Source organism: Elaeis guineensis, chromosome 1, assembly GCF_000442705.2.
Source record: "Elaeis guineensis isolate ETL-2024a chromosome 1, EG11, whole genome shotgun sequence".
Classification (NCBI taxonomy): Eukaryota; Viridiplantae; Streptophyta; class Magnoliopsida; order Arecales; family Arecaceae; genus Elaeis; species Elaeis guineensis.
In genome coordinates, this window is record NC_025993.2 from 18,658,952 (window position 1) to 18,674,590 (window position 15,639).

Sequence of the window (15,639 nt, forward strand, 5' to 3'; positions counted from 1 at the left end):
CTCCTAAGGTACCGTACCGCTTGGTTATGTAATACATATTCATTCAAACCCTCCACTGATACGTGGCAGTTGATTTGTGGTTTATTTTAGGTGGGTCCATACTGTTAGGCCATTCTTCAAGAGCCACGTCAGCATGGGTAATGGATCCGGTGTCGGGAGGTTAACCTTTTTTTTTTTTTTTGGTAAAAGAGGTTAACCATTTTTTTTTCAAATTTTATATCAACTAAAAATCGTTTTTTCCAAATAATAACAAAAAATTTATTTAAGAGAGGGGTTCCCTTACGTCTTACCGACCCTTCTTTAACGCCAAGCGAAGCCGTCGCGTTTCTCTTCTTTCTCTCGCTCTCTCGTTGTTTCCGTCTCCTTCCCCTCTTCTGGATCAGGTAATCCTTTCCCCTTGTTTCTTTCTAATTTTTTTTCTCCCTTGTTACGGTTCATGTCTGCTAATTCTTGATCGATCGAGAGAAATCGGATCAGCTTCGCCGTTGTTTTCGGTTTTCGGGGATTCAGGGGATCGACGTGGTTTGGGATCTGTTGTTCATCCTAAGAGATTGTTTTGATTCGGGGATTTGGTCTTTCGTTGTGCTTGCAATTTGGTTCTTAGGGTTCCTTTTCCCCTTCTCTTGGGCTTGCCCGGGCGGCGGCATTGGCTGAGCCTTGTGAATTGGGGCTAGGGTTTGGGGAGAATTTTATCTGGAATTTGAGGTATATGCATGTGCGGGTCGATCAGATTCTTGTTGGCGGGAGATTATCATGTAGATCTTTGTTCTTGGCGTCTGTAAATGTGATGGGATCAATCTCCGTTTCTTTTTCTACGACTTACTTTTATAGTGGGGAATAATTATTATGCTGGAAAGATTGGTGGAGTTTATTTTATTCTCGATTACCTCATATGTTGCTGCTTGCTTTTTGTTAATGCGTCTCTGTCATATTGTTTCCTTTCTTGGATTTTATGTGTTCTGGTTGATTTTTGTATAGCTGCTGTATCTAAAAGGTGTATCGTTTACAGGGGAAGTGTTCGTGCTGCACATGTGATGGATGATGACGGTACCAATGAATAGCTCATCTGCTCCCTCGTCAAGGGAGCGTGTACAGAGTCTTTACAACAAGGTATCTCCTTCGTTTTTTATTGGGAACTTCATTCTTCATATGCTGATTGGCGGGCTCACCAATATTTATTAGTTTTATGACGGGCAAATGTTATCATTTATTGTCAGTGATCATTACAAAAATATTTGCTTGATTGGAAGATTTGTCTTTTTTTCTTTTTGGTGTGAATGTTAAAGCTGGACTTTAGATTTGGAAAGAAATATCAAATTATCATTTTCGAATAGATGCTCAAAATGTTTCTTAGAGTTAAATTTAAAAAAAATGGTCTTATTTTACATCAGGTTATAATTCTGGAACAGCATATCACTTTTCTGTTGCTGATCTGAACTTCTAGTTCAATTTGAGTTTCTGGTTCCAGTTTCTTGAAAAAGGGCATTATTAAAAATGATATATGGAGAAAGAAGGAAAGGAAAATGAAGGAAAAAGTTAATAACAAAAAGGAAAAAAAAAGAAGAATGGTACAATGGAAAATGCAACTGAAAGTGAGTTCAGGAAAATGTACATATGTAAAAGAGAAGAACAAATTTGGTTGTGATCTTATGCTTATGGGATATAGTATATAAATGTACTCTTGATAACAGCACAATGAAAGCAGGTGGATGAACACCTGAAATGATAGGTGCCATGGGAAACAACTATAAGTTTGCTTGCACTTTGTTAGCTTTTACAGCATGCAATAAGATGAAGTTTGTTAATCATTTGAGGTTTTGTTGCAAGAAATGGGTGTCCTTGACCCGATAGAAGCTTGGCATGGTGTATTGAAGTACGCTGAATAAATTAAAATTGAGACTTAGACTATTATAAGATCATAGCTTTCTTCAACTAGGGACCTAGAGATTGATTAGCTAGCGAGATTATTGTCCTTTATTATCTTCCATAAGCATTAACATCTAGCCTTTTCCCAACTATATGCTTTATGTTCTCAAGGAACCAAATTGATTGGCAGAGATTCTTCCTAGAATTTCATATTTTCTCTTTGGTGCAAGGAACTACTCCCAGTGCTTCACTTCTGTTACAAGTCAACATTTTTTTCGAGTAGTTTGGTGAACAAAACTTTTGTTAGCAATATTTTTATCTTCCAATGATGTGAGGAGCTTAATATACATGGTGGAAAATCTCTTTGTTTGTGGGCCTGCAGTTTAACAAGTGGGGTAGGAAGATGTCGAATAGAATTTGAAGTTCTTGTAAACCATGGTGGAGTGAGCTATTGGGAAATTCTAATTTGAACCCTGTAATCTAATTTGAAAAGGTACAAAACTGACCATGTGTTTTTTTTTTTAAACAAAGGGATGATGGATAAGAAGCTGATCATAACCTTATCGTATAATATGAGGCAGCAATTATCTATTTCAGGTGAGCAAATTCTCAGCTGAGGGAGCTTTCATGGGGAAGCATCTTTGCTGCCATCCAGTGAAGTGGATAATATTATATTAGTGTTCTGAGAAAATGTTTTTTTTTATTAGCGTAACGTACCACTAATCTGGGAGTTTGTCATGTGGAGGTACATTGGCTTTGATGCAAAATGCGCAATACTGTCTCTGCTTCAATTAACCACCAGGCTTAGAAGCTTAGTCTAGGTTAGTAATAATAAACAATTTGCTGGAAAGGCATTTACACTTAGGTAAAGTGGACCAGTTAAACCTAGAATATGCACACGGACTATGTATTTTTTTCTGTTTTTTCAACTGCTGTGTAACATGTGTACTTTGCAAGGCATGATCACCATATCACTCGCAATCAGTCCATGCTGCAGTTACATGATTTATGAATCTTGGGAGTTTTTCATGATGAGTTTTCACCTCTATTTCTGTCCATGAGGCAGAATGAGTTGATTTTGTTGGCTTTTTGTGTTGGCATTATCAGGAGGAGCTTGATTTTGGCATCTCCACTATTAAGAAATTACTTCTACTTTTGCTCCTGATTATGTACCTATTTTAGGTTGGAAATGGTTGATAATTGGTACGATATATTGTTCCATTGAGGGGGAGCTGACAAAGTCTGATCCACTTTGTTTCTTGATTTAATGTTTGAAGTCATAATATCGTAGTAAACGTCAGGAAGGTACCTTTTGATTGGAAATATGGATTCAGGTGTTACTGGAGATCTTCGAGGGTCTCTTGTATTATTTTTTGGATTGAAGATAGGAATTAAGGCATCATTCAGTAACCTCATTATGGAATTTTGCTTTGTGGTTTCCAAAATTGTTTAACCCTTAGCTGAATTCAATGGCTTTAGTGATATGTAGCTAGCAATGACTTTGGCAACTGGAGATGATCTCCAGTCTAATCTTTTTTGACATCTACCTGTTTGGTATGAGCTCGATTGCATTTGTTGTAATGTTCGGGAAGGTCTAAAGATGATGTTCTTTCAGAACTAAGTGCCATGGTTTTAGAGGGAGGAAGAAGAGGGGCAAGTTCTGCAGTCTTGATTGAAGTATTTTTGCAGAACTAGATGCCATAGTTTTAGTGGGAGGACAAAGAGTGGGATTTTATGCATGTTCTATCTTGTCAGATACTTGTGCTTGGATCCATGATTGCTTTGTCAGTTTTTGATGCATGTTTATCTTGCTGGTGCTATGGTGCTACGTGCAGCAAGTTGCTGTATACCATAGCTTGGGTATTTAATTGTGAAGTGATGAATATGGAGACTTGCCTTTATTATCTGGCCCCTATCTAGAACTGCTAATATTTTTTCTATGATCTGTACTCGTAGCAATCTCTCTCCCCTCCCCCCTCTCCTTGTATGTGCCAAATAACAAGATTTGGGTCTTGGATGCAATGCTGCATGGATGTATGAGTTTTATTTGAATGCGTATCTAATGATGAATTTAACATGTAAAGAATAGGTTATAAGCACGCAAAAAATGGAAATATTATGTAGCAGATGAATTGTTTAGATAGTTCATGCTGGATGTTAATAACTTTGTGGATATTTTCTAGTTATCCTTTTGTCATCAGTATACATTCGATAATGTTATATCAGTTCGAGGTATTCATTCTTTACATAGTAGATAATTTTAAATATTCATGTTCTTTTTCAATGACTAAGATGCCGCTATGTTTCAACTTGTGGATGCATAAGGATCTGTTTTGTGGATTTGAATGTTGGCAACACCTCTTATATGACAACAACATTATATCAGCCAATAGCTGTTGGTATCATGCAAATGTTTTACCAATACTGGATCAGTGTTGCACACGTGTGTCATTTGAAACATTTCTGAAATTTTACTTGCATCTGAAATGCTCTTACTGCTACCGCTGTTATTAAGCTGCACTGGCTTTCATCAAAGCTGTAATCTAGATTCTGATGATTTCGTTTAGGCTTATGCTAACTGGGAATTGATTATTCTGCTCCTTTTTGCTTTTACACTGTGTTTCTTTGCATATACCCAGTCAATCCTCTCTTTAGAGGTAGATCTGGATGTGTACATATATAATGCTTACTACCTTTTGTGGTAGTGTAACATGCCAATGAATTTGTATCTGTGTGTTTGCAGACATGTTAGGTCACCTACTTGCTCTACTGATAGGTAGATAAAAACGAAAAAAATATTTTGTAACTGGTCCTTTGATTGACCCTTGTATAATGTATGGAACATCAAAACACCTACTTTTCATTTTGTCACAGAATATTGAATTGGAGAATGGATTGAGGAAGTCAGCAAAGTCAAAAGTCCCTTCAGATCCCAATGCATGGCTTCAAATGCGTGAAAACTACGAGGCAATAATTCTTGAAGATCATGAATTCTCTGAAAAACATGAGATAGAGTATGCTTTATGGCAGTTACACTACAGGAGGATTGAGGAGTTCCGAGCACACATTAATGCCGCAGCATCCTCAGGAGGAGTAACCACATTACAAGTTAAAAGTCCTGTTCAGCCTGATCGAATAAAGAAAATACGTGCTATTTTTAAAGGTTTTCTTTTAGAGGCAACTGGATTTTATCATGATTTAATACTTAAGATCAGAACAAAATATGGCTTGCCTCTGGATTATTTTTCTGATGCTCCTGAGAGCCAAATTACACTGGAAAAAGATGAAAAAAACTCTTTTGAGATAAAGAAAGGGCTGATCTCTTGTCACCGCTGTCTGATATATTTGGGTGATCTTGCTCGTTACAAAGGACTTTATGGGGAAGGGGACTCTGTCAGTCGAGATTATGCTGCTGCTTCTGGTTACTACCTACAGGCTGCTTCCCTTTGGCCTTCAAGTGGCAATCCACATCATCAGGTGTGTCTTAATTTTTTTTTTCTTGATTTTATATACAGTAGATCTATACTTTAGGTTTCTCTTTCAGTCTGTCTGTTGTTCTGACTATGTTGTTTTTGGATGCATGAATATCAGCTTGCAATACTTGCATCATATTCTGCTGATGATCTTCTGGCACTCTATCGGTATTTTCGGAGCTTGGCAGTGAATAATCCTTTCTTAACAGCAAGGGACAATTTGATTATTGCATTTGAAAAGGTACTGGTATCTCTATCTTAATGGAACAATGTGATTTCTGTTTTCTATTTCTAATGTCTCATATTTTTTGAGAATGCACTCTCCCTATGAACACTGAACAATATATGGTGATTAGAGAGGAAGGGTGGAAGGGTATATTGTGATTGGAGAGGAAGGTGGAAGGGTGCATTCTTACTAAGCTAATTGTTTAATGCTTCTTATGTTGTGGTTCAATGCTTCAAAACATCATTGGTTTTTTTTAACCTTTTTTTGACATTTAAAGAAGAATCTTAAAGTTGGTCAATTTATCTAGTGTGCCAGTGCTGTTTAGTCTTGCTGCAAAGTTGAAACTAAGTCTCATTTAAATAAGCACACATTTAAAAGTAGTGTTTGGTGCTGAGTGAATCTCAAAGACTGGTTTGCTAAGAGGCTTGGAATGGAAACTTGTTTCCACCTTGCAGGGGACCTAACTTGTGCACAAAACATGAGCATCAGATTGTAGTTCTGCTTTCTGAAAATGTTCATAGTCTTGTGTACTTGCTTATGTGAATATCCTTGGATCATACCGAGAACAGTTGTGAAGTTTAACGGTGCAAAATTTGGGCTTGCCATGTAATGTTACTGCACGTCCAGAGATGACCTGCACATCTTTATCATTCCATCTTGGCATATTCTTACATTTTTGTGTTGTTCAATAATGACATGCAGAAATTTTGCACAAGCTTGGTATCTTATTAGAGTTGTCAATTTGGGTTGGGCCCGTCGGGTTGGTCTGCCCCGCCATGTAAATAAGGCGGATTGGGTTTATATTTTAGCAACCTGTTTAAAAGCGGGTCAAATGACCCGCCCCATTTGGGTCGGCGGGTCGCGGTGGGCTGACCCGTCTTTATATATATATATATATATATATATTTCAAAAGAGGGTTCTAATGTTATTGAAGAGATAATTGATGAAAAAGAAGAAGAAGATGAAGAATTGAATGACGAGGACCACAATAATGATATGGAGGATATTTTGGGGACTTTGATTTGCCTCTAAATTAGTTTGAAAATTGAAACTTAAAGTCTTTTAAGTTTGGGTTGTATTAAGTATTTAGTTTAAGGTTGACAATTTCATTTTATGACTCTAAGAATTGAGATGTGAGACTTTGATAGATTGATTTGAGCTCAAATTGAATATGAAATTCAGTTTATATTACTGTTTACAGATTTTTTTTTTTTTGAAATTTTGGCGGATTGGCCCATTTAACCCGCGGCCCATGGCGGGTTGGGTCGGGTTGGGGTTTTTCCAACCCGTCAGTTAAAGGAGCCAGCCCGCCTCGACCCATTTAGAGGCGGGTCGGGGTGGGTTGGGGTGGGCCGGCCCGTCTTGACAGCTCTATATCTTATTGTTTTTATCAATCTACATAAGAAACTGATAACTGGTTTTCTTTTTTGATGTTTGTGTTGCTCTTGTTGACCTTCTCACTTGTGTCTTATTTTCTCAGTTGCATATCTGACTTTGGCAACAATTTCTTGTAGAACCGCCAAAATTGTTCTCAGCTCCCTGGTAGTTCCAAAGTTTCTTCTGCTAGGACATTGCCTAGTCGAGCGACTGGGAAGGGAAGAGGACGAGGAGATTTCAGGCCTGCAGCTAAAGAGACAAAAGTCGAAAGCACTCGAATCAAAGAACGAGAACTTAGTACCCCTGAGGTTTTTAAAGCTTTCTTGACTCGATTTATTCGACTTAATGGCATCCTCTTCACACGAACAAGGTATTTTTTTTTTTATGATTCACTTCAACCTAAATTCAAAAAAAAGTCGAAGCAATTTTTTGCTGATTATGATTAGTATCATGAGATTTTGTCACTGATTTTTTTATTACTTGCATAAACATTTATGTGGTGCAATTAACAGCTTGGAAACTTTTGGAGAAGTATTTGCTCTGGTCATCAGTGATCTTCTTGAGCTGCTATCTTCTGGACCTGAGGAGAAGCTAAATTTTGGTCAAGATGCTGCGGAAAATGGACTGGTCATTGTGAGGCTTATTGCCATTCTTATATTCTCAGTTCATAATGCGAAGAGGGAGTCTGAAGGGCAATCATATGCTGAAATTTTGCAGCGTACTGTGTTGCTTCAAAATGCATTTACAGCTGCCTTTGATTTTGTGGGACATATCCTGAAAAGATGCACACAATTGCATGATGCTGCATCAAGTTATCTTTTACCAGGTATTCTAGTTTTCATGGAGTGGCTTGCATGCCATTCAGATATTGCAGCTGGCATTGATATTGAAGAAAAGCAAGCTGCTGCAAGGTCATTCTTTTGGGATCAGTGTGTATTACTGATGAACAAACTACTGCTGAGTGGGCTTGCTGATGGAGATGAGGATAAAACCTGCTTTTTGGAAATGAGCTGGTATGATGATGGGGAAAGTGGTAGTATGCTTGCATTGTGGGAGGACTTTGAGTTGAGAGGGTTTTCACCCTTAGCGCCAGCACAGCTCATCTTAGACTTCTCAAGGAAGTATTTACTTGAAAATGATGGGAGCAACAAGGAGAACAGTGCTCGTGTGAAAAGGATTCTTGCAGCAGGACGGGCTCTTATGAATGTCGTTCGGATTGGTCAACAAGAAATTTATTATGACTCAAAACTGAAGAAATTTGTAATAGGTACCAAGCCTCCTGCATATGAAGATTTAGATGCATCCAAGTTAGATGATTTCAAAGTAGTAGGTCCAGTTGGAAATATGGGAATGATGCAATCAAATACAGCTAATCTACAAGCCAAACAATCTTGGGGGCAGCTATATGCAGATGGAGAAGAAGAAGATGAAGTAATTGTTTTCAAGCCTATGGCTGTGGAAAAGTACGCCAACATGAGTATGTCAGAGGCAAATGCTTTTGGAAACATCCAGCCTGCACAGAGTTCTTCCTTAGGTGATCAGTCAGCTTATGGTGGTTTGCTTTCTGCTGCTTTCAGTAATAGTCAGGTGTCAGCTGCTCTAAATGGCATTTCGCGACCACCCATAACTATGTGCAGTGTCTCTCAGCCTCCTGCTCAGCATATCACTCCAAGCACTTCAAAGTGGTCTACGGAGCAAGAGTCATTTATCATGGGCGGGCTTAAGAATTTGAGCATTGCGGAAAATGACATATATGCTAATCCAGGTTTGCTAAGTGGTCGGAGTAGTTTGCAGCCTACTTCATTTTCCCCATCACTTTCTGCAACTTCCAATCTGAATACCAGCTCTAGCAATCAGTTATCTGGTCATATAAATGCGGGCAAAGCTGTTATACCAGCAGAAGTTGATTCCATAATTCCTTTGGAAGCAAATTCTGATGGTGCGGATATGAAAGTTGCAGCATCTTTGCCAGCTTCGAGGAAAATCCCTGTTAGCCGGCCGGCAAGGCACTTTGGACCACCACCTGGATTTAGCAACCCTGCTAAGCAACTGGAGGACTCCAATTTTAAATTTACTATCAAGGAAGAACAGCCTCAGATGGATGACTATAGCTGGCTAGATGGATTTAAAACATCATCAATCAGTGGTATGGGGATGGAAAATTCCATCAATCGTGCCACGCATATATATCCGCAAGTTACTGCCAGTAATAGTAACAGTGTTTCTGGTCCTATTACCTTTCCTTTTCCTGGGAAACAGTTTTCTACTGTTCAGCCTGAGATGGCATATGAGAAGAAGTGGCAAGATTTCCAGCTTTTTGAGCATTTGAAGTTGGATGCAGAAAAGCAGCTTCCCCAAGCAAGTCAGCAGTCTGCATTGCTACCAGAGCAGTATCAAGCACCATCGTTATGGTCTAGCCATTTCTTTGTGTGATTCAAAAGGATAAGTGGTAATGTTTTGTGGCATAATTTAGTTTCTACTGAACTATGATATTGGGATTTTGCCTGCTGTTGTGATATTATCTTGTACTCCATTTTTATTGGAGATTAGAAGTTAAACTCATCTCAGTTGGACTTGTATTCCAGGTTGTTGACAATTTGTTGCGGTGAGTGGCCTCTAGCTTGAGTCTATCAACTTGGGCAGCCACTTTTGCAGCTCTTCCAGTGGTTGGTAAATCTCAGTGGGAACAAGGTGATCTTGGGAGCATAGCAGGTACCTGCTTCTGAAATTGGTAAGAATGAAAGTTCTAACTCTCCCCCATGTTTAATAAGATTTCTTTTCCTGCAATGCTGATTATCAAAAAGTTGATAACTAATATGGTTACTTATTAACCATTATATGGTAAGGGTTATGAAAGTTCTTTATAGGCTGCATATCTCGGCACTGACAATAATGGCAAGATTTAGGGCATATTAACCTGATTTGCTTTACATCACCAATTGCACTAACTTGGCAGAACATTGAATCAATGTGAAAAGAAACAAAAACCCAGAAGCATGCCTCCTTTCTTTAAAGTTGTTCCAATCAAGATTTGCGATACTGGTGCATACTATCTTGTACCTGGTATAGCGTATCGTACAGGTTCTGATCCGGTACTCAGTACAAGGGGCATACTCAGTGTTGGTATGTTGAATTCTGCAATGGGCATACTGATATGGTGCCACAATGGTGCCGGTATGGGATTGGGTACTGAGGTGCTGAATTTTGGTTGCAATCACCCAGATTCATGTCGCTCTTAAGAAACTACTATCTATATAGATGAAAGAAAACAAAACAAGCATTTTACCATCTATTTCTGTCTGTCTATTTTGCATCTTACTTTAGAAAATGGCAGCTGCTTTTATTTTAACTTTGAAGTTGTTGTTTGTCATCCCTCAAGATGTCTTCCATGCAACTCTTTGTTTTGCGACCCCCTACCTGCTACACATCTTAACCATCTCAGACCTTGTTTGTTTATTTGCAATTCAAAATTTATGTTCTACAGTCTACATTGGTGAAATGTCCTCTGTAAAAATAATATAGTTATGTATACAGAGGAACAATCTGTCCATTATCTTTGGTATCTTTGTTTGAATTTCATTTTATAGGGATAATGCTGGGACTTGTTATGCTGTTAACTTGTTATTAATTTGAAAAAAAAAACTTCAACTATTTGCCAATATTGGCAATGCTTCTATTTTAGACGAATAAAAGCAAAGCTAATGGGCAAGCAATCAAACTATAGCTTTTGTGAAATGTAGAAGCATTAGATTTGCCATGTTGGTTGGAGCTAAACAAATTAGTCTTTTATGATAATGCCAGGACGGATCATTGATATAGTTACATTAAATAAAATTAGAGTTTCATGGTATATAAAATGGTTATTTGAATTGATTATCAGAGCCTCGCTGGATGCGTTTATGATTGGTTAATGATGTAGTCTCATTTCTCGGTTTGCTGTGGTATGTAGTCATCACTCAGTAGTTGGACTCTAATTGAGTTTGTGTCAGTTTCTTAATGAGTCACATATTGTAAATTCAAAAATTTTTAACTGACACAATGTTTAAATACTACAATTTTATTAATATCCATATTGTAGATAATGTAATCCAGTGGTTTATTTACTCATAGATGGCTATTAGTGAAACTGTGAAAGGAAACTATGAAATTATAGAAGCAGAAAATTTAACTTGTATAAAGAAGATGGTGAATATTGAAATCAATTTTTGTATACTTTGAGACTACTATAAACAGTAAGAGTAACCTCCCATGCATTTTAGTCATGAAATGATTGTTATACGTTGAAACCAAAGTTTGTTTCAATATAAAAAGAAAAGATGTTCAGATGATTATATGGAGAACTTAGTATTAAAATTCTATCTCAACCATACTTAAGAGGCTGGAGACCAATGAGAATTGTCATATCCAGCGGAGAGAGGAGTTGATTCTTGCAAGGAGGTGCTGGTCTCATGTGCTGTGGCTAGAATAGATCAATGTGGTTGAGCTACCTTGTATGTATCACTGTACTTAATTTTGGCAAGTTTTTGTGGACAAAGCATCCTGTCGTGGCATCTTAACCAATTATGGGAGCTAAATTGTAAACATAGATGATAATCTAATTTGGTTACATTGTGAGGATATGTGGGTATTAGTGGCATCAAAAATAGAATCGAGGGGCAGTCACTGGCTTCATTGTACTCCCTGACTTGGTGGAAGAACTACTCAACAGGATGAATAGCCCTCTTAAATAATTTGTTTTTCCAATTTTTGGTGATTGGAAGGCTACATCATTACAGCACAGCTTCTTGGGCTACTCTATTTATTGGATGTTCTCGCTTTTTCCCCCTTTTTCACAACTATAAATGTTTAGTAGCAAAAATTGATGTTGCTTCTAATGAAGATTGTATGCGTTGGATTTAGCTATTGCTGTTGATGCAGAAGAGGCTGCTCTGAGTGCAAAGACAACTGTGAATGGCATTTGAAGCTGGCTGCATGGGTGAAGTTGAGTCATTCCTGTGAATGATGACTGTAAGCTAGGGGTCAACCAGTGACTAAGAATGTAGGCAGTCATGTTGGTTAGAAAAGAATAAGGGATTGTATATCATGGGGTTCCGGAACTGGGTATAGAGACTTGTTTTGATTAACTAGGGGTTCAAAAGAGTGGTATGGAGGGACCATTTAATGGGTGAGTCTCAATCTAAAAAGAAGAGATGCTCTAGGTGCAATCAAGAGAAAAGGAGTAGAGTGATGAAATGACAAGGATATACTATATAAAGAGTGGAGAAGAGGAAGGGGTTTTTTTTGGGGAGTGAAAGGGAGGGGGACTGGTGATGATTAGAAAAAACAAATATCTTATCATGGAATATTATGGTGTTTAAATAAGAAAAAGAAATTATGTGAAAGATATTTTGTAGGAAAGACAGTTGATTTGCTTTACTTACGAGAAATTAATATGGGATCCTCTTCATGTAACTTTTAGTGGCTCCTAGGACAATTGAGTAGTAAGATTGTGGACACAAGGGATTTCTAGCTCAGTTTAGTGAGAGCAATTGTGTCTGGAGACTTTCTAAGGGAAAATATTTTTTCATAATTGTCAATTGGCCCAATAATCTTCAAGCGTTTGCGAAATTTGGTTGTTGATTTGGTCTTGGCATATTACAGTTTTGGTTGTCCTCCAGGAAGGACTGTAGAAGCACTAGTATAAACACGGAAGGTTCGCTAAAGTGGTTGGCAAACTTAAATTCATTGACTGTCTGAGGTATTGCCAAGGGTCAGCCCTCACTGTTCGAATTTGATAGATAAATTTGCATTGAATGGATTAAGAACATCGAATGGTCAAAGTTGGGTTTGTTAAACTGGCAATAATTGGAGTAGTAATTGCTAACTGCATGACTAACCTCCAAGAATTGATATTATGAATGAAAAATGGGCAAGGAAACTCTTGGAGAAATTTTATAGTGCAAGTCATGTTAATTTGTAAGTTAGCAGAAATTGATAGGTTGGTTAAGTCCACTATTTTATAGAACAGAATGACAGAATATTTAGCTGAAGCAAATAGGGAAAGGGATGTTGGGGCTTGAAGTATTCATTTGTGCAGAGAAGCTGCTGCTGCTGCTGCTGCATGCATTCAGGTAGGTGATAGGAACACATTTCCTTTTGTTATCTGTGTGTATATGATAGTTAGGATCATCCTACTCTTGGGACTTGTTGTGTATTCAGAGATGTTGATTGCGTTCACTCTTCACCTCCCTCCCTTTCTCTAGCTAAGGTGGAATAAATGGAAGGCAGTTCTAGGGTTAAGGAATCCAGTGCTCGTCATATACGTGAATAAAGCTTTTGGAAGTGGCCCTTTTTTTTTCTGGAAAAAAACATTTTTGTGAACTTATCATTTCTTTTACCCTTTCGGTTTATTGCTTTCTTTTTAGGCCAGTTCTTGTTTAGAGTGTCCTTTGCTTAGACTGAAAAATTCTTTTACCCCTCTGGTTGTTAGGCCTGCTCTTGTCTAAAATGTCCTTTGCTTGGACAAGTTCTCAGACTTTGGTATCATACTTTTAATACATATGATGGACATTTTTTATAGACATGCTTGAGTTTGTGGGTGATGTAGGTGGATGAAAATTATAATTTAATGCAAAATTACAGTTTCCTAAGGCCATTTTTCTTTTTCCCTGGTATTTTGGTCAGATCAGAGTTAAAACAAGCCTTGGTATCTTGTTGCAAGAGCTATATGCATTCAAACGTGGAATGCATTTCAAGGAACCACTCTTTCAAGGGCATGATTCTTCAATTCATATAGGTATATGCAATTAACTAATCACAACATATAAGGTATTGCATTGTACTTGATTAGAAAAAAAAAGAAAAGAAAATGTAAGACTAGTGTTCAGTGAATGCTAGAATTTGTCAGATGCTATGCATATTTAACTATGTAGGCAAGTACCAGTGTTGATTGAAGTAATCCAGATCAAAGGTGAAAAGAGTGTTGATTTGTACATCTGAGGGATGAAAGCCTATGCTCAGAAATACCATGCATGCCATTATGCCATCATATGTTTGTGTATAATGTAAATAGCATTACCTGACTGGACAATTCCTTGCTAAGATAGTATTTGATTTTTCTGATCATGTCCATTGGTTTTTTGGTAACTAATCATGTCCATGTTTACAAGATCTTTCTCCTGTTTCTTTCCATGGTAACCAGCTCCACCAAGAGTATTGACTACGCTCTTTTTCCTTGTTCCAGGGTGTGCTGAGCCTTCCAGACGTGAACAAAGATCATTTAGAGCAGGGAGAAATCCTGAGCTATAGATGTCCCTGGTTGGTCGCTTGGTTCGGCAATTTTAAGCATAGCTAGAGCTTTTAACGGGATTGGATCCTACTAGCATGAACCTGAGACAGCAGTTTGGGTGCTTCATTGCTCTATGTTACATTTCTCTGATCGGTCAAGCTGCTGAGAGATTGTTATATCACTGCTTTTAGTAGCGAAAGTGACTGATCATTATAAGTAAAGCTGCCTGTATGGCCCGGACTGATGTCACAGTGGTGCAGAGGAGGCTGATGGGCGATGGTGCCCTCCAAATTAAATTAGAATGGAAACACGAAGCATAGCTTAATATATGCGTAAAGCAGTTTGTATGCATTTTGTTACTAGCAGTACTACTATGAAATAATCGTGGATGTGGTTTCTTATGCGTTGAACTGATGTGTGGTTTCTTAGGTTCTTGTGTTTCTGCCTATTTTGGCATATGAGTTGGCTGTGTTATGCCTTTCTAGGTACTGGTATTTTAGACAACAAGCGAATGATAATTTGGTTTGCTCACAAGCTTTTGGCTCCAAGGTGACCCATCATTTAGTGTTTCATATATATATATATAGCTGATTTGCTACAGTTGTGCAGGAAGAAGAATAGGGCTGAACGTTCAGCTTACTTTATTCTTGATTTTTTGCAGGATTGACAAGATTAATGTTTTTTTGTTACGATCGTGTTTGCAGGGATGGCTCAATGCACATGGAGGTCTAAAGTTAAATACAAAAATATTTTTTTTATTAAAATTAATATAATTTTTTTATTAAAATTTTATTTTTTTAATTTTTTGAAATGTAAAATTTTTAATTAAATTTTTATAATCAATTTTTTCTAATATTTTTTTAATTGATAATATAGTTAATTTATTTAAATTTTTTTGAGATATTGTTAATCTCAAGTAAGATTTTATTAATTTTAGTTTTGAATTTTTTTTCTATCGAAATAATATTTATTAAAATTATTAATATTATTTTAAAAATAATATATGTATTTGAAAAAGAGTTGAGTCTTTTTATATGATTGAGCATGTTTATTGGATTGTTATATTTTATTTATACAATTTCTTTTGAAACTCTTAGTTTTGAAAATAAATCTAAATCATTAATATCAGAATAGTTATTATATTTTAAGAAATATTCAAGATTAAGGTAATATTTTTTCAAACTTTTATTTTTTAGTGATTTTAATTTTTTACCATTGAATAGAAAATTAAAAATATTTTTATATATTTTAAACTGTTCAAATCTATTTTGAAGTAAAAAAATTATTTGATCTGCTATATATAAGAAATAATTAATTCTAAATGATTCTTTAAGAGATTTTATTATTTTATTGTCAGCATTCTCATCAAATTGTTTCTTTCTATGAATGATATGTTTAACATAAAATTTATGTTTTATTTTTATTTTAG

The 15,639-nt window shown here is 36.8% G+C and overlaps 1 protein-coding gene across 2 annotated transcripts; it reads left to right on the forward strand.

The window, feature by feature from the left end:
- The first annotated feature begins 253 nt into the window (after positions 1 to 253).
- LOC105033702 (nonsense-mediated mRNA decay factor SMG7) lies at positions 254 to 14,744 on the forward strand. Of its 2 annotated transcripts, XM_010908599.3 has the most exons (8): positions 254 to 383; positions 1,010 to 1,110; positions 4,741 to 5,343; positions 5,458 to 5,580; positions 7,081 to 7,313; positions 7,456 to 9,392; positions 9,529 to 9,674; positions 14,166 to 14,744. In XM_010908599.3, the coding sequence occupies exons 2-6, from the start codon at positions 1,039 to 1,041 to the stop codon at positions 9,374 to 9,376; spliced, it is 2,952 nt and encodes a 983-aa protein (XP_010906901.1). In that variant the 5' UTR covers positions 254 to 383; positions 1,010 to 1,038; the 3' UTR covers positions 9,377 to 9,392; positions 9,529 to 9,674; positions 14,166 to 14,744. The 2 variants fall into 2 exon arrangements, with proteins under 2 accessions (XP_010906901.1, XP_029117224.1); XM_029261391.2 differs by lacking the exon at positions 254 to 383 and having other exon boundaries at positions 1,030 to 1,110; positions 9,529 to 9,655.
- Positions 14,745 to 15,639: the final 895 nt, after the last annotated feature.

Coding starts and splice junctions, on each gene's coding strand:
- LOC105033702 (XM_010908599.3), top strand. CDS start 1,039: ATGATGACGGTACCAATGAATAGCTCATCTGCTCCCTCGTCAAGGGAG. Junction 1,111..4,740: donor TACAGAGTCTTTACAACAAG/GTATCTCCTTCG, acceptor ATTTTGTCACAG/AATATTGAATTGGAGAATGG. Junction 5,581..7,080: donor TGATTATTGCATTTGAAAAG/GTACTGGTATCT, acceptor AATTTCTTGTAG/AACCGCCAAAATTGTTCTCA.